The 18,719-nt window shown below is 41.4% G+C and overlaps 1 protein-coding gene across 1 annotated transcript in view; it reads left to right on the plus strand.

The window, feature by feature from the left end:
- NID2 (nidogen 2) overlaps positions 1-18,719 on the plus strand; it is a 56,162-nt gene that overhangs the window by 18,399 nt on the left and 19,044 nt on the right. Inside the window, exons 5-10 of the mRNA XM_011386413.2 lie at positions 5,893-6,042; positions 6,476-6,721; positions 7,978-8,178; positions 9,502-9,732; positions 17,502-17,645; positions 18,323-18,479. Coding sequence (XP_011384715.1) covers positions 5,893-6,042; positions 6,476-6,721; positions 7,978-8,178; positions 9,502-9,732; positions 17,502-17,645; positions 18,323-18,479 — 1,129 coding nt within the window. The remainder of the gene's footprint in view (positions 1-5,892; positions 6,043-6,475; positions 6,722-7,977; positions 8,179-9,501; positions 9,733-17,501; positions 17,646-18,322; positions 18,480-18,719) is intronic.

The following is an 18,719-nucleotide window of genomic DNA, read 5'->3' on the forward strand; positions in this document are numbered from 1 at the left end:
TTGTGGGAACCCTTTTGTTCCCCATTAAATGGCAGTCATACTGGGAGCCACCAGTTGTGAGCAGGATTTCCCTGTGGCTTCTAGTCTGACTCTACTTTTGGCCTTCAGAAAGGCTGCAGGAATGTGCTGCTCATGCAGCTGTACCCTGGAGTGAATTGCAGCTCTGCTGCTCAATCCAGCCTTCCAGGCAGGAAAGCCGCTCTCTGGGTGCACCTCCAGGTTGCTGTGGGTCTGTGAACAGGAGAGCCCTGCGTACCCGTAGCACAGGAGAGCCTGCGAGTGTAATGACAGTGGATGTAGACCCCGCCCCCCAACCAGAGTCCTAATAACTGTTTGCCCGACCAGCATCACTACGTAGCACACACATACATCAAAAATAAACAAACATGAAAACTGGAGGAAAAAGCTTACCACTGTTTTTCATCATGAAGTTGGATGTGATTTTTCTTACTAGCCTATCATTCTGGGAGGTGGGGAAACTTAGAAAAATCTGTCCTGCAGTGGAAATGTGGGTTCTTTTTCTTGAGGTAGCAGTAGAAGTTGAGAGTAAAAGCCACTCCAGCCGCTGGGGCAGCCCCATGAAGAAAGCCCTCCATGCCCCTTATGTTCGCACAGTGAACTCGGTCCATGCCAGGGGCCCTGCCCACCTACCATGTGGCTGGGCCAGAGCTGAGTGAAGGAAGGCAGGCCCAGGGCTGAAGACAAGTGCTTAAGTGTTTCTGGAAAAATGAAAGACTAAAGGATGGATCGGAGCAAGTGCAGAAGGGATGTTTTCCATTTTTGTGAAAACTCCCGATTAGGACAAGTGTGAAGTACTTTGGCAGTGCCTTTGCTTTTTTTTCTCTTATATATTCCCACTTGATTTTTCTTTCTAGTAAGGATACGAGAAGAGTAAAAAGCATTACATGGAAACGAAATAAACAAGAATTTAAAATCCCCATAATAAGATTCCTTGAGCAACTGTCTAACCTCAGTTAACAAAGCTGCTGCAAACTGAGCTCCTTCAAACCCGGCCTGCCTCTGCCCTCCCGCTGCGTCCTGACATGCCTGCAGACTTGTCCCTGTAATTCTGACTCTCTACGACAGGAGCTCCCTGGCAGAGAGCGGGTCCCCAGAGGGTCTGGAAGACAGCCTGCTCCTTTGGGTAAATTCAGGAGAAAGGAAGCCATGGAATAAAACTATTTCTCAGAGTGTGGGCTCAGTCCACTTGTATCTAATTTACTTGGGGCCCTTGTTTACAATGGTGATTTCCACACCCAGCCTCCATCTCCTGAACCAGAATCTGCACTTTTAAACCAGGCCCCCCTGGTGATTCTGAAGCCCACCACACTTGAATACTGCTAGTGTAATGGAAAGAGTGTAGGATTTAGAGCCAGAAGATCATATAATCTCTGTGGACCTGTTTTCTTATCTGTAAAATGGAGATAATATCTTCTTACAGAATGGGGAGAAGTGTGTGACAATACTTCCAAAACTGTGATATAAAGAGGCATGTAAATGACCACTGAAAAAGAAAAAAATGCCACATTGTTTTTGGAGATGCTCACTATGCACCTTATCCAGCTGGGATCCAGACACTGATTCTGTACCTTCAAGTAGTTCGGCATCTTTCAGTCTACCTGCAATTCTCATGGCCAGAACACTAGCTTTTCTTACTCTGGATAGATAGCTGCATGTGGGATCTCATTTCTTGGTCCAGCTCTCCCTTTCATCAGGGAAGGCACCTGGCTTCTGGGCTACCTCCACTGAAGAATCTTCACGTTGCTTGCTTGTGGATCTAGGCCTAAGTGGGACATAAGCACTGAGATCCGCTTCTCAATTGGCAGGGAATGCATGTGAGAGCATTGTCTGAAATCCCACTGCCCCAGGAGCTGCTAATTGGTCAGATGACATCCATTAACTACATGAATGGACATTCTCTAGTTGAGAAATGGAAAGTTTGCAAGTAAGTTTGAAAATGAGCATTGTCATCAGTGAGATGACAGGCGTGAGAATCACCTAGGGAATGGCTGAGGCTCAGATTCCTGGGATCGACCTATGGAGTCTGAATTGGTAGGTCTAAGCCTGCTACGGTAATCTGCATTTTTAATAGGTATCCCAGGTGATTCTGATGCAGTGGTTCCCTGAATCCATGAGGAGAAATGCAGGCTCCCTTTGAATGGTTGAATAGCACCCTGTTGAGGATACAAGTCCCTGTTGGAACTGGGTGGAACTTTCCTGCTCCCTAGAAGCTGTTGCTAGAACTGACCTTCCACAAACCTGCTCTTCCACAGTCTCGCTCTTAGTAAGTGGCAGCTCCACCCTTCCAGTTTCCCACACCAACGTGTAACCTTCCCTGTGGACTACTCCCTCTCCTCTCTCTCCTCTCTGCCGCCACTGTCTCTTGACTCTCACTCTCTACCCTTCCCCTCCCTCCTCTTCTCCCTCCCTCTCTTTTTATCTCCCCACCATGCAATCCATCAGCAGACCCTGTCAACTCCACCTTCAAAATATTCCAGGCCTGGTCCCTTCTCACCAGCATGTCCTATTACCAAGGCACAGGCTCATTCCTGAGGTACCAGAAGTCTGATCATGTCACTCTCCTGCTCAAAACCCTCCGGCAGCTTCCCAAGGCCTTCTCTGACCGAGTTTAAAGAAACAAAATCACGTTTCCCCTTCAGCCCTCTTGTCCTTCCCTGATTTAAGTTTCTGCACAGCTCTTGACACCATCCTCCATATTAAATAATTTACCTGTCTATTGACTGCTGCATAGGAGAATGTGAGCTTTAGGACAGGAATTTTTGCATGTGTTTCCTGCTAGAGACCTAATTCCTAGACCAGTGCCAGGCTCATAGTGAGTGCTCAATAAGTATTTGTTGAACTATTTAATGAGTGAAAGAAAATTGCAACAGGCATTTACTATTCACCTAACAAGCCGGCACTAAGTGTTAAGTGTGCACATCAATGAGGGAAAGCAGGCATGGAAAAGGAGCTCTAAAAGAGCCTTATGTTCCCCCTGTTTAGGAGTGGACCCATCTTCTTGCCGTGCTGTGGCTGTCCTGGGGCTGGAAGGCTGAGCTGGTATTCTTGGCTCAGTAAATTCCATCCTGAGAATGCAATATTCCACATAACACACACATACACACTCTCTCTCTCTCTCAAAAAGATGCCCAGGCCAGCTTACCAATAACTAATTTAATTCATCATAATTATAGTTTCAGTGTCATAGCCTTTCATGGGAGCCTAATCATTATTTTTTTGTTAGAAAAATGCAGTCTGCATGCCAATCAGCTTAGACTTTTCCACAGTTGCATTTGTAAGTTGCTGGCTGCGTTGCTGTGCCTCTCTTTTTATGCATATAAAAGCCATGCCTAGACCTAGTGTTTTAGTTAAATTAACCTAATTCTCTATATCTGTAGTCCAGCTCCATCCATCTCTCCCTGCTTCATAAACCACTTTTAGAATGGGAATTGGGCCAGAGAACAAGTCGTCATGAAATAACAAATAGAGGGAATATAGTACAAACCCATGATTTTCTTAATTTGGGGCAGAACAGTGTTAGAGTTTGGTTTTATTTTTACCTAAATTTCCTGAAAACGACTACCCCTTAAACTTGCTTCAGATTGCTTTTTTACCTTGGTGCCCAGAAGTATGTTAAGAAATAACGTGATTTCTGACAATGAAGTGTGAGAAGCAGGTGTCATTCTGATTTTAAAGATGAGGAAACTGAGACAAAGGACATTTCCGTGGTTTCCACAGAGCCACCTTAACCATGGTTGCATTCGAGTCCTAGAGCCTGGGACCCTCTGTCACTCTGTTCCCCTGTGTTCTGGAGGGAGAGTTTTGTTGGCAGCCAGGCCGTGAGCACACTCATGAGTATGCAATCCTTCCAGGTGCTACTTCGTTAAGTTGTGACTTTGAGCTGGAAAAACCTGAGATTTTGACACATGAAAGTTATATTCATTTCTTTTAACTCAAACTGGCGTTTTCCCCTTTCTTAAACCAATGATAGACAGAGATATATAGCTTTCTACACAGCAGCCTCTTATAATACATTTTAATATTCTGGTTTTCTCTGCCTTGAGTTTTGTGTCACTTTTCTGGTTTTTTGTTTGTTTGTTTGTTTGTTTGTTTTCCCCAAATGTTGAGGGTTATGCCTCACTTTCTATTTTCATTAAACTGGAATTTCTCATCAAGACCCTGTACCAAAGCTTGAGTCACCGACTTCATTCTCACTATGTTCCCAGTCAGATATTCCACTTGAGTCAAGATCATCTGTCCTGCTAACCCGTCAGCTTGCTTCTTTCTCTAGAACCTGTAAACAGCTGTCGGGTTATGTCCAAAAGTTAATGCTACTGCTGCTACTCTCACTTCTTACCTGTGCTTTTTTCCAGCGTGCCGGAAATCTGGATAATCTCTGCTATATTTACCATTAAGCCTGATGTATAAAAAATGACTCAAAGCTTTCTTACTGAAATCTCTGCTGATTAACCCCAGACACCTGAGCAGATTCTTAACCTAGCTCTCATGATGTATGTACTTGGGTTCCACTGGAGGGGTAATAGAGTGCGGCTGTGAAGAATCTGGAGCCAGACTTCCTGGGTTCAAATCCCAAGTCTGTCACCTACTGCCTGTGTGACTTAATCTGTGCCTTAGCTTGTTTATCTGCAAAACAAGGATAAAAACAATCCCTTGCTCTTATGGAAATTAAAAAAGGTAAAGTTCATAGAATAGTATCTAGCATATATTAAGCTCTATTTCAGTGTTAACTTTATTATTTTTTTTCCTCACTGATACAAGTCTTTATGAAGGCTATATTGTTGCATATATGGTGCTGTCTTTCCCCACTGGTTTCTTTATTTCTATTCTCTCCTGGAATACTGGGTAAATATTGATCTTTCGAGATCACCCTTCCCCTCTCATTTCCTCCTTTTCAGACCTAAATCTGAAACACAACTATCACCTAGTTTTCCCCAAGAGGAGGGTATCTGTTTGCCTCTGGAGCTGGCTCCTCATAGCAGCCTCAGAGTCTTAAGTTCTGTGCCATCCCTGCTTGTCAACGAGCTCCTGAAGTCTCTACCCAACTCCAGCTCCTGGGCGTGCTGAGGCAGAGGTGTGCACAGCCCGTTTGCCTCCTCCTGGTGGCCATGTTTGGGATTGGCACCAGTCCCATTGCGGGGGAGAAAGCCCTCTCTTGTCCATCCCTGCCCACCCCCAGCCACATCTTCCCCACCTTGGTTGGCCATTTATTTCATGGATGATGGCATCTGCTCTATTTTTTTTTGTTTCTTGGTAGCACAAATGGTCCTCTTTCTTTTTCTTTTTCTTTTTTTTTTTTGATGGGAGCATAAGTGGAAGATGGAAGGAACTGCTACTGGAGCATTGTGTTTATACTTAAGGGTTGTGTGTGTGTGTTCTTTAAGGCCCATCTTCTCAGAAAAAAAAATTTTTTCTAGGTAATAAGAAAAGCTATAGGCTATTCTCTTTTAAGTTCAGGGTCACTGAAAAGAATAATGGTTAGACATAAAATGACATTTGTTTTTCTTTTGTCTTCCTCTCAGGGGTCATTACTATCAGGTTGAACCATTTAAAATTGCTGATCTTTGACCATTTTTGACCCACAAAATGACAGTTTAATACAGTTCAGCCTAGTACATTCTAACTGGTTAGCTTTCATGGGGCACAGCTCTTCCTAGTTCACTAACTTCCCAATGAGACCAGATGGGAGCAGTCAGCAATTCTTCTTGCCAGAAGACAAAGCAAGTTAACTCCCCTGGGTTGAATGTTATTTCTGTCTCTTAAACATCAAAACCCATTTGTTTATTATAATCTAAACTGATTTTACGGAGCAGTGTCCAACGACGATGCTGGAATCACTTAGTCCTTTTAATGCAAGTTTGTTTTACTTTCCAGTCTTCATGTATAATGCTTCCAACAAGGAGACCTGTGAGCACAATCACAGACAGTGCTCCCGGCACGCCTTCTGCACTGACTACGCCACCGGCTTTTGCTGCCACTGCCAGTCCAGGTTTTACGGAAATGGGAAGCATTGTCTGCCCGCAGGTGAGGAGTGCTGGCTTGATTGGGGATGAGGGCTGCTCCGTGTGTATTTCTGCTGCTTGCTTGTTTCTAGCTGCCACTGTGAGCTCTGCTTATGAATCTTGCCTCTCCACTGCTTGAATCAAAGAGCTAGCAACTTGCAGGTGCTCAATAAATGTTCGCGGAATGAACACATTTGAGCTGATTTCCCATTTTGAGGATTAACCAAAAATGTTTTCTCTTTTCGCCATCTCATTAGAGTCAAAGTAGATGGGAGAGAGAGGATGGGAGAAAAGAGATCGAAGGCAGGTATACTTAGATGGATAATTGGTTGGTTAGGGAACAGTGAAAATGGCCGAAGGTTGCATTTTGGGAGTTGTCACTGGAATGATTTTATCTATGGGCCCATCCTCAGCCTGGACAATGGTCAAGGTTGACTAAATTTGCTGTTTTTCAGGGGCACCTCATCGAATCAATGGGAAAGTAAGTGGCCACCTCCGTGTGGGTCACACGCCCGTGCACTTCACTGATGTGGACTTGCATGCTTACATCGTGAGCAATGATGGCAGAGCCTACACGGCCATCAGCCATATCCCACAGCCCGCGGCCCAGGCCCTTCTCCCCCTCACACCTATTGGAGGCCTGTTTGGCTGGCTCTTTGCTTTAGAGAAACCAGGCTGGGAGAACGGCTTCAGCCTCACAGGTGAGTAGGGCTTTTAAGAGGACTGATAGTCACCATTGCTTAGGTGGGTTTTTATTCAATGAAAGGATTTGCTTCTTCAGTGTTCCAGAGCCACAGATGTGTGGTTTTATGTTTGGAGGTTGTTGGGGATGGTTTGGCCTCATAGGACTACTTTAAACGACAGTGATTTCTTCTAAATGTTCTCCAAGGTGTCCTGAAAAATAAGATGATTACATTTGGGGCACTTGTCTTCTCTCCCCAATTTGTTGAAGCTTGTGTGTGAGTTGAGCTGTTATGCACAAATCTGTCAAATAGGGATGCACAAATGGTAATAATAGAGCAGCTGGAGATGTTTTTACTTCATGTGGAAGGGGATGCCTTCCCTCTTCTTCTACCCTCATGACTCCGATCTATAATAGTATAAAGCAGTGCTTCTCAGTCTCTAACCTGCACGCAAATCCCCTGGGGCACCTGTGAAAGCGCAGATTCTGATTCAGAAGTCCTGGGGTGGGGTCTGTGGTTCTGATTTCCTAGCAAGCTCCTGGAGGTGCTAATGCTGGTCTAAGGACTACCCTTTGATAGATAAGAGTACAGAGGATACTTTTTGGCTTTTCATCTTTCCACCTGAAAAAGCTTATTTCCTAGTGGATTTATCTTTATTGCACAGAAAGTGCTAAGAGAAAAGTTCTTCCCCCACCTCCAGCTGTAGAGCTCAACAGCTATTTGTAGATCTTGCTCTCAATCAAGGTTCGAATAAAACTTTGAGTCAAAAGTAGATACATACAGTGTACCCAGTTATACTTGAATTTCAGATTAACAATGAACAATTTGAATAATTTAGTGTAAGCATGCCCCAAATATTGTATGAGACATATTTATACTAAAAATACATTCATTATTTATCTGAAATTGAAATGTAACTGGGTGTCCTGGGTTTTTGTTTGTTTGTTTTTGCTAAGTCTGGCAATCCTGGAAAGAAAAAGGTCAAGGATGTTCCCAGGAGTTTATTTCTTACAGAAAACAAGGTCCTACAGAGAGAAGTGGTATGAGATGTGGCAGGATGAAACCATGCTCTTTAATAGAAAATGTGAGGAACTGATGTTAGTACTTAGTACTAATCAACAGCTGTGAGTACTTAGTCTCAGATGTTAGATCATCTCCTTAGGCACCATCCCCAGTAGCAGTAGAAATTGGGAGGTGGACGCATGCACTGGTAATTCTTACTGGGATATGCAAGACTTCTTTTCGTCCCTGTTCTGATTTTTTTCCCCTGCCAGGTGCTACATTTATCCATGACATGGAAGTTACTTTCTACCCAGGAGGGGAGAGGGTTCGAATCACTCAAACTGCTGAGGGGCTTGACCCAGAGAACTATCTGAGCATTAAGACCAACATTCAAGGCCAGGTGCCTTACATCCCAGCAAGTTTCACAGCCCACATCGCTCCCTACAAGGAGCTTTACCACTATGCAGACTCAGGTATGTAACGTCTTCACATCTGTAAAATGGGAATAATATGTGTCTCTCAGATAGTTTAGAGGATTAAATGAGTTACTACATGGAATATCCTTAGATTAGTGTGTGGCACATAAAATGAGCTCAATATAGTTTTTATTATTTTTGTTATAAAATATATAGTGTGAATGAGCAGAGTGCCAGCTGCTATGACAAGAATCTCAATATTCCTACCCAGTGCTTTTAAATAATAATAATAATAAGATGATGATGTAATCAATATCAACCTTGTCTTTGGGGAGGGGTAGGGATCCTATAATTGTACACAGTTTTTAACTATCCTCTCTGGGCCATGTCAAATATTGATTATTAGAATCTATACTTGTCCTATAACCTTATTTTATCCTGTTTTAAAATCACAGAAATAGATATTACAAAGTGTGAAACTAATGTTAGATTTAGAGTCAGAAGACAGAAATTCATATCTTGGATTTGCCATTTAAAATCTGTCAGAAAAAAATCACTCATCTGAAAGCCTGTTGTCTCATCTTTAGAATGAGAATAACAACACCTTCTCTGTCTGCCTTCCATGGTTGGCATGTGTAAAGTGATGTGTTCTGTAAAACACCACCTGCATGCAGGATACTGGCTCAAACACAGGTGCTGTCCTGCAGCACAGCGGTTTGCTTCGAGTTGTGCCTTTCCTTGGCCCTTGCTTCCCCTACAGTGTGAGAGCTGGAAGCCAGGCAAGGATGTAGGAAGCGAATGAGCAGCAGAGACCTGGACCACGTACAGAATAGCCAATGGCCAGATAACTGGCCTGCACCCCAGACTCCCCGGAAACCTTCAGACTTACTCAAGTGCATGATGTTAGAAGTCATCACCCCTGTGTGGTCTAGAGGATAGGCTTGTTAAAAGCTTGGGATGTAGAGTCAGGCCAACTTGAGTTCTAGTTCCAGCTCTACCACGTACCAGCCCTGCATCTTAGATGACTTCTCCACCTCTGTAAGGCTCTGCACACACAAATGCAGAGCCCACCTTACAGGCTGTTGTGAGGAATAATAAGGTGGCGCATATAGAACACTCAGTGTGGCTGGTGCATAGTAGCATTTACTCTTTGCATATGATAACAAGCAGTGATTGGCCCTCCTCCCTCTCAGCCTGTTAACTTGGCATCAACTCAGGTTTTTGGCTTGCAGGATTTTCATGTAAACCCAGGAGCTTCCCAAGGGAACATGTTCCAGGAATTAGATGAAAAACTAACTATGCAGAAAAACCCACTGCACATTAAAATCTCTGTATTTAATACTTTTTCAATTTACCAGTTACTGTATGTGTGTCTTGCAGCTGTGACCTCCACAAGCTTTAGAGACTACTCTCTCACATTTGGTGCCATCAACCAAACATTGTCCTACCGCATCCACCAGAACATCACTTACCAGGAGTGCAGGCACGTCCCCAAACACCTGGGCATTCCTACCACCCAGCAGCTCGATGTGGACCGTGTCTTTGCCTTGTATAGTGATGAAGAAAGAGTGCTTAGATTTGCTGTGACCAATCAAATCGGCCCTGTTGAAGGTAAAAATTTCTGTTACTGTTCTTGGGCAAAAATTACATCTAACCTTCTTTCTTCTTTCCTTTTTGAGTAGCCTCAGAATGATTCACAGAAGTTACTAAGGGTTACTGAGTGCCAGGCTCTGTGTTATGTGCTGGATATAAGAATAAATAAAGTCAGGTCCTGTCCTTGAGATGGAGACAGAGGCAGAAATGGAACTTTTAGAACAGAATACTCGCCAAATTTATGAATAAAGCATAGTACATGAGGCTAATTTGTAGCAATAATCATGTGTGCCCATCTGTATGAGTGTATGAAAATATACCATTGGTATACAACTGTGAACAAGGTGGGGCAAGTTACTAGGGAGAATGATGCTGACAAGTATTTGTTATAATTGTGATAAGCAGGTACTGTGAGCCTAGTCTGGAGGTTCAGGAAGGGTATCCCCAAAGAAATGACATTTTAGCTAAAACGTAAAGGATAAGAAGGATTTCATCAAATCATGGTAGGACAAAAAGCCAGTGCCTAAAACAAAACAAAACAGAACTGCATGTACGAAAAACCCACAGTTAACATTATACTTAATGAGGAAAGACTGGATGCTTTCCCTCTGAGATCAGGAAAAAGGCAAGGATGTCATGCTTGCTCTTCTATTCAACGCCATGTCATAAGTTCTAGCCAGGGCAAGAAAATGAAATAAAAGGCATTGGAAAGGAAGAAGTAAAGTTATCTATCTATATTTTCATATGACAGGTTCTTATATGTAGAAAATTTAAAGAATTTATTAAAAAATGATTAAAATAATTTCAGCAAGGTTGCAAGATACAAGATCAATATGAAAAATTAATTGTATTTTTACATAGTAACAATGAGCAAACTGAAAAGGAAATTAAGAAAATAATTCTGTTTCAAAAAATATTTAGGAATTTTTAAAAATAAGTGCAATACTTTTGCATTGAAACCTTTACATTTTTGAAAAAAAAACTTAAAAAGAAATAAATGGGAAAACATTCCATGTTCATGAATCAAAAAACTTAATATTGTAAAAATTGCAGCACTTCCTAAATTCATCTATAGATTCAACACAATCCTGTCAGCTGGGCTTTTTGCAGAATTTTGACAAGTTGATCCTAAAATTCACATGGAAATTTTAGGAACCAAGAAGAGCCAATCTTGAAAAAGAATAAAGTTGGAAAACTCATAATTCTTGATTTCAAAACTTAGAATAATCAAGATACTATGGTCCTGGCATGGAGATAGACATACAGATAAGTGAGAATCCAGAAATAAACACTCACGTTCACTGTCAATTGATTTTTGACAAGGGCACCAAAACAATTTGATGAGAAAGACTAATCTTTTTGAAAAAATATTTCTGGGACAACTGGTTATCCACATCTAAAAGAATGAAGTTGGACCTCTATCTCACAGCACATACAAAAATTTACTCAAAATGGGTCAGAGACCTTAATGTAAGAGCTAAAATTTTAGAAAAAAAACCATAGGGAATTTTTGTGACCTTGAGTTTGGCAATGGCTTCTTAGATAACGATACTAAAAGCACAAGCAACAAAGGAAAACAGATAAATTGAATGTCAACAAAATTTAAAACTTTGGTGCTTTAGAGGACACGATCAAAAAAGAGAAATATTTGCAAATATATACTTACTAAGGGACTTATATGTAGACTATATGAAGAACTCTTACAGTTCAATAATAAAAAGATAAATAAGCAAAGTAAAAGGCAAACATTTTTGGATAGATAGTTCTCTGAAGAAGATATGCAAATGTCCAGTGAGTACAAACACACACCAAAAGGTGCTCAACATCATTAGTCATCAGGAAAATGTAAAATCAAATCCACGGTGGATTTACATGGATATAGATGGATATAATTTAAAAACAGATAATTGTTAGAAAGGACGTGGAGAAACTGAAACCCCCATACATTGCTGGTGTGAATGTAAAATGTGGAAAACAGTCAAGCAGTTTCTCAAAAAGTTAAACACAAAATTACGATTCGATTGATCAGTTGGACTTCTGGCCGTATACTCAAGAGAAATGAAAATTATGTCCCCACAAAAACTTGTACATGACTAGCAGCATTATTCATAATAACCTGAAGGTGGAAACAACCAAAGTGTTCATCAGTTGATAGATGGATTTCTAAAATGTCATATATCCATACAGTGGACTATTATTAAACATAAAGTGATGTACTGATACATGTTACAATATGAATGAACTTTGAAGGTAAAAAGAAGACATATTGTATGATTCCATTTATATGAAATGACCAAAATAGGCAAATCCACAGAGAGAGAGTAGATTATTGGTTGCCTAGGACTGGGAGAATAGAGAGGATAGGGAGTTGATAACTAAAGGGTACAAGGATTTTTTTTTGAGGAGGGGAATTAAAATATTCTAAAATTGATTGTGGTGATAGTTGCACACTCTGTGGATATACTAAAAGCCATTTAATTGTGTATTTTTGTTTCTTTTTTTTTTTGAATTTCCATTTGCATGGAACGTGTACTTTAGTTGAGTGAGTTGTATGGTATGTGAGTTATATCTCAATTAAAAATAGCAGTAGAGGGAAAAAACAAAACTCTAAACCAATGGTTCTCATACTTCAGTCAGCATTAGCCTCACCTGTGTAGCTTGATAAAAATGCAGTTATAATGCTCGATAGGCCAATCAAGGCATCAGAGGATGTGAGGAAACTTGAGTGCATATTACTAAGTGAATTCAGTCTGAAAAGGCTACATACTATGTGATTCTAAGTAGATGACCTAGAAAAGGTAAAACTATAGAGACAGTAAAAAGATCAGTGTTTGACAGATGTATAGGGGAAGGAGAAGAGGGATGAATAGGTGGAGCACAGGGCGGGGTGTTTGGGGCAGTAAAACTATTCTGTATGATGCTATAATGGTGGCTACATGTCATTATGTTTGTCAAAACCTGTAGAACTGTACAACACAGATTAAGCCCTAATGTAAACTGTGGACTTTAGTTAATAATAATATATCAATATTGGTTTATCAGTTATAGCAAATATAACACACTAATATAAGATGTTAATAAGAGAAAACTGCAAGTGGAGGGGGCGGCTATGGAAATTGTACTTTCTGCTCAATTTTTTGTAAACTTAAAACTTCTCAAAAAGTCTATTAATTAAAAAAAAAAAAAATGTTAGGCAAGCCAGAGGATGAGCCTGTGAAGTCAGGGAACTCTACAGATAGGAAATGATTGTCAGATCAAGGGGACATTTTCATTATGAAAACCTATAGGGAGTATTTTCCTTTAGAACGCAGTAGGCACGTGAGGAGAAAAAGAGACTGTCTCCCTCATTCAGCTCCATATTGAGACTGCTGAGCCCTGAATCAGTGCCTCAGAGAGGTGATTCCGTAACTTATGGGCGATTCTATGATTTATCACTGGAGAGGAGAGCTCCTTAAGCCTCTTCGGGCTCAACATGCAAGTGTCACTTCAGCAATATGATAACAGGAGATTAAGGTAAGAGAACTAGACTCTTCTAGGATGCAGAAGTGACTTGAAATGAGAATCAAAGTTTGCTTTTTTCAGTGAGTGGTTGGTTTAGTTTTAGGAAACTTGGTTTGGGGCATAGGCATTGAGTGAGTGTCCAAAGATGGGATTGTAAGGCAGTGAATTAATAGCATGGAGGTATCAGTTGATTTTAGGAAAAGATTGTTGTTGCCTATTTCTCAAGGAGATATTTAAAGAAAAACAACTGGGAAAAACATTCTTCATCTTCAAATGTCTAGTTCAGCCCTTTACTGGGTGTAGGCGTCTGATCTGTAAAAAGAGCAATTAGTGGAAGAGCCTCCCAAGCCACAGAGTCTCATTCTGATTCTGGAATCATTTAGGGAAAAGACAGATCTCTGGGTGTGTTTTCCCTAGAGACATACTAAATGAGAGTAATAAACTGGCAGGTATCAAGTTATTAATTTGCCTTTAGAATTTTATATGACTTTCCTTTCTAGCCCAAGTCTGATACTAACAGTAATAATAATAGCAAAGAATGGTATACTTGGTGCCAAGCACAGTTTTAAGCATCTTTATGAATTAACTCGTTTAATCCCCACAGCAACCTCTCCCCAATGTTGGGTTTATTACGCCATTTGACAGAGACCGAGGCATAGACTTGAAGTAATTTTCTTGCTCACATCTAGAAAGCAGTGAGCTGGGACTCAAACCTGGGCACTGGCTCCAGGGCCCACTCTTAACTCCTCCTGGCACTGGTCGTCTACATAAAACACTGCTGGCCTTGGGGCTGCCTCATAATTTAGACCAAATTTTAAAAGGAGTGTGTCTTTTTTAAAAACTATATCTGCACTGTGTGTTGTCCATTCCTATAGAAAACAGCAGTACTGTTCATTCTCTCTGAGCAGTAGAAAAGAAAAAGAAAACCTCTTTTTCTTTCTCCCCCTCTCAGTGCATAGCAGTAACTTAAGAATCTCTCACTTTTTCCAGAGGGAGCGATTATCTGGTTGGAATGCTTGTGAAACAGCACAGCTGCCCCACCTGATGTGGGAGCTCCTGCTTTCCCAGGAATCAGGAGTGCTGATGTTTCTTCCTACTGAGCAGTCTGAGCCTTGGCCCTGCCCACTACCCAGCCACCCTCCCCAGGCCTCAGTGTGGGTTGGCTGTCTTTTACGGGGTCCTAGAACAGGACTCAGGAATGTCTCCTGCCCTTGCTCCCACTTCTGGCCAGCTGAGGACACTTTGGGCAGAGGGCCCCTCACTGAAGCTGAACAGACTGTTCCTTTAAGGAAAACCACTCTTCCCCTCTTGATTAAATGAGTAAATTAGTTCCAGATCTTCTGTCAAAGAGTCAAGCTATTTAAAAGGGTGAGGGTGAAAGAGAAAATGTCTTAAGAAGGATACCGCTATTCTTTACTTACTATAATAGGAAAAAAAGCTAACATGCCATAGAGAATGAAGAGCCAAATGGTTTTAGAAATGTACTTCTAAAATAATGTTTTTGGAAACTGAATTCAGTGAATAGAGCCCCATGCTCAGAAGGGCTCTAATGCTTGCTTGGTTTAATGCTCTGCTGTTGTCTTGAAACTCTTAATGATTTTTGAACCAAGAGGCTTTACATTTTCATTTTGCACTGGGCTCTGCAAATTGTGACTGGTCCTGTCAGTGAAGTATATTTTAAATCGGTGTCATGTAATTATAGACATTTTCCCCTCAATTTCAGATGGGCCAATGTATCCTGTCCAAGTTTGCAAGTCAATTTTTGTACTGCTTTTTTTTTTTTTTTTCCAGTTTTATGCCTAGAAGGGTGGTAAGCTTTTGTATCCATATATACTCACTAATCTTTGCTGGAATGTGCCACAGTGAAAATTCAGTGCTGGAAAATACTGAACAAGAAGGCTAAGCATTAGTATTTACAAATTAAAACATTTCGAAGCTCACTTCCCCCTTTGTCCGGGTAGGCCAGGCATTTTGTACAGAATCTTCTCCTAAAATGGAGACATCATCATGGAGAATCAGGTTCTTGTCTAACACTGGGCCTTCAGTAAGGACGTGACCTTGTTCTTAACCGTAGCACATGCTGGGTACTGACTCAGGAATTTGGTCTGTACTACCCCGCAACCCCAACCCCATTGCTGTGCTTCTGTCCCCTCTGCCAGGAGATCCAGAGGAGGGATGAGGGGCATCCAAGGATATCTGCGTGATTTGTGGGGCTAGGCTTATGCCGACTTGCTTACGTTCATCAGGTTTGAAAGTGCCGGAGCCATTTGTTGACCCTCTTCTCTCAGCAAAGATGCTGTTACTCCAGCCATGTCATCGAGGCGAACCAAGGATAAACCCATGGCTCTCCTTTTTTTTTTCCAAACCATAATATGGGAATCAATACCGAGAATATTTCACTGCAGGAACACACTGTGGTATTTCTTATAAAGCAGATGGTAGGAGCTTACCAGAAAGCAAGGGAATCAGCCAAGGCATCCTAGTTTATAGCAGAACTGAAAGAACCCTGATGTGGGCAGTGAGGCAAGCACTCCTGAAGGACTGGGAGAAAGTCTTGTCTATGAGGCAGGTGACAGCAGTAAGCACTGGGGTCCAGACTAGGAGTTACCCCATGTGAAGTAAGGGGGTAGGGAGATGTGGGTGAGATAGAATAAAATGAGAGGGAATCCAGGAGGAGGTGGTACTTGGAAGTTAAAGTGGGTAGAACTGCCAAAGTCTGTCTACAGATGCCAAGATGCTGGTTTCTGGGGAAGTGAGGGAGCTGTGACAAGCGAGGCAGGACTTGGAGTGTACTGAGCTGGCTGTCACAACAGGGAATTCGGCACAGACGTCCAAGGCAGAAGCCCAAGTTATCATGACTTAGATGGAGCCCCATTGGCAGCAGAGATGGCTTGATGTAGAGCCTGGGAAGTTTGTGTGGGGCTCTTGAAATCTTTCGAATATGAAATCAAAATTAATTCTAGGGACTGAGGCAAAGCTAAAACCGTTATGTGAGGAGGGAAAAGGAATGCAGTGACTGGGAACTGGGTAGGCCTGTCTGCGGGAGAATCGCCTTTCACAAACATTGTGTTGGGTCGTCTTAATATATTTTCTTCAGTCGTTCTAGCAGACATATGTGCCATTTTCATTTTATACCTGAAGAATCAGAGAAATGCCCATGGTTAATGGATTCATTCTGTCTGGGTATCTGGGACTCTTTCCAACACCACCATCTCTGTGCCCTAGGCTTAGACTAGATAACTTTATGAAGTTCATTTGGTTGTGGTTGTAGGAAGGTAATGGAACACATGGTCTCTGGAGCCAGGCTCCTGGCTTTTTATCCCAGCTCCAGCCACCTCTTTTGACTGTGCACCTTGGATAGGTTACTTGGCAGTAAAAATGAAGATGATACCTTCCTCACAGTGGCATCCTGAGGATTTAATGCAATGACATATAAAGAGTTTAGAACAGTGCCTGGCATGTAATGCTCAATAAGCGTTACTATTACGCTTTAACTAGGAATAATGTTCCTTAGGGAAGATTTTAGATGTTAACAGTCATCACTACCTAGTGGATGGATGGGTCCATGGCAAGGTTAAGTCTTAAAAGTAAATACTGCAAAAATCATTCATATTTATTTGGTCTTATAAATCATTAAAAAAAAAAAACAAGATATTTTCATTAGTTGAATTTTGACTTATAGTGAATTTTAGTGAGATATTGCCCAATAGAGAGGTAGAAATTTGGGGTATGAGTCCTTGCTGTACCATTTCCTGACTTTGTGAGCTTGAGCAATTTTTCCAATGTCTCTCACTTTTTTTATCTGTGAAAATTATCGATAATGGGGTCAGGTTCCTTACAGAGCTTGGGTTATCTGGTGTTTGCTCATGGTTAAGTGGAGGCCAGGATTTGGGGGAAGACCACAGAGGTGAAATGTCCTTCCCAGGGAATGACAGCTCACCTCATAGAATTATTCTGAGAAATCACTTGATAAACCGAAAGCATTTTTAAGTAAGAGGATGCCATGTGCTGGATATTTTTATTCTCTGGACACACACCCAGCATAAGCAAGAAAAGGTTAGTTGTCTGTAGAGGACGCTAGAGGAAGCCATTCTGGAATTAAAAACTTCAATGCGTATAATCCACTTTCGTTTTGGATGTTAATAATTTATTGAGGTTGCCAGGTGGGCCCCCAAACACAGACAAATATACAGTCAGTTCCAAGGACTCTTTGATCTCCTCCGTGCCATTCTCTTAACAACAGCTAGATTGTGTTTTTGCTTTTTATTTCCTCTCTACCCACACAGAAAACTCAGACTCCGCCCCAGTGAATCCTTGCTATGACAGGAGCCACACGTGTGACATGAGAGCTCGGTGCCATCCAGGGACAGGTGTAGACTACACCTGTGAGTGCTCACCTGGGTACCATGGAGATGGACAGAGTTGTGTGGGTAAGAGCCATGTGCTCTGTGTTCTTTCATGCAGTCCTCTAGCACTTTGTTTATAACAGATAAGTGTCCGTCTTCTTAGTGATCTCCATTGAGCAATGAGTTTAGCAGCTGTTAATCTAAAGACAGTGATTTAAAAACTGAAGCGTATTCTGGTTAGGTTTGAGAGGGCAGTTTGGAGTTAGGTATTTGGGACTGGGACTGTAAAAGGACATCTGCTGCAATTCCTGGATATTTTGAGTTCTTAAGTTTTGTAAGTTTAAGCCTGAAATAACTATTTCTTCCATTTACTAACAAATATGTTTTCTAGTTATCTTTAGATTTCAGAAATTGTTTCTTTTCCCTGTTATATCCCAAACAGCAGTAGTAGAAATTTCTTTACATTAAAAAAATTGTTATAGTTCTTCTCTTCTAAATATTCAGTATTTTTTAAATCTTTAAAGAATTCTCGGAATATTCAAAATATGTCTCCCTGTGGCTTATACTTGAATGACTTGAAATAAATATGTATTATTTGTGATATGCAACATGCTTCCATATCTGGTACTTAGAAATCTTACATTTCAACTCCTGTTAGTCCCATTGAAGCCTCATAATAGTGAGAAAATACCGAGTTTCAGACCTTTCACTTGTGAGATCCTTGATTTAAACAGAGCTTTTTTGTTCTTATTTCTTCCTAGATGTAAATGAATGTGCAACCGGCTTCCATCACTGTGGCCCCAACTCTGTGTGTATCAACTTACAGGGAAGCTACAGGTGTGAATGCCGGAGTGGTTACCAGTTTGCAGATGACCAGCACACTTGCACCTGTGAGTGCCAAAATCATTCCTCTTTTTGGCCAAAAGGATGCTGAACCTAGCTCTTTGATTCATTAATGTTTCCACTTTTGTACAGAAATTCTGCTCTAAGGTTTTCTAGAAAACAGAGAATTTACATTGAAATAGCCCAAAACTATGGCTCAGTTCAGTCTTGTTTTTCTGTTTGTTTTTGTTGTTGTTATTGTTTTCTTTTTCTGTAAGTAGATATTTTTGGTGTTGAGTTATTGAAGGATGTTCACCTCAGTTGAGATTCCTACCT

Source organism: Pteropus vampyrus, unplaced genomic scaffold, assembly GCF_000151845.1.
Source record: "Pteropus vampyrus isolate Shadow unplaced genomic scaffold, Pvam_2.0 Scaffold15, whole genome shotgun sequence".
In the NCBI taxonomy this organism is placed as follows: domain Eukaryota; kingdom Metazoa; phylum Chordata; class Mammalia; order Chiroptera; family Pteropodidae; genus Pteropus; species Pteropus vampyrus.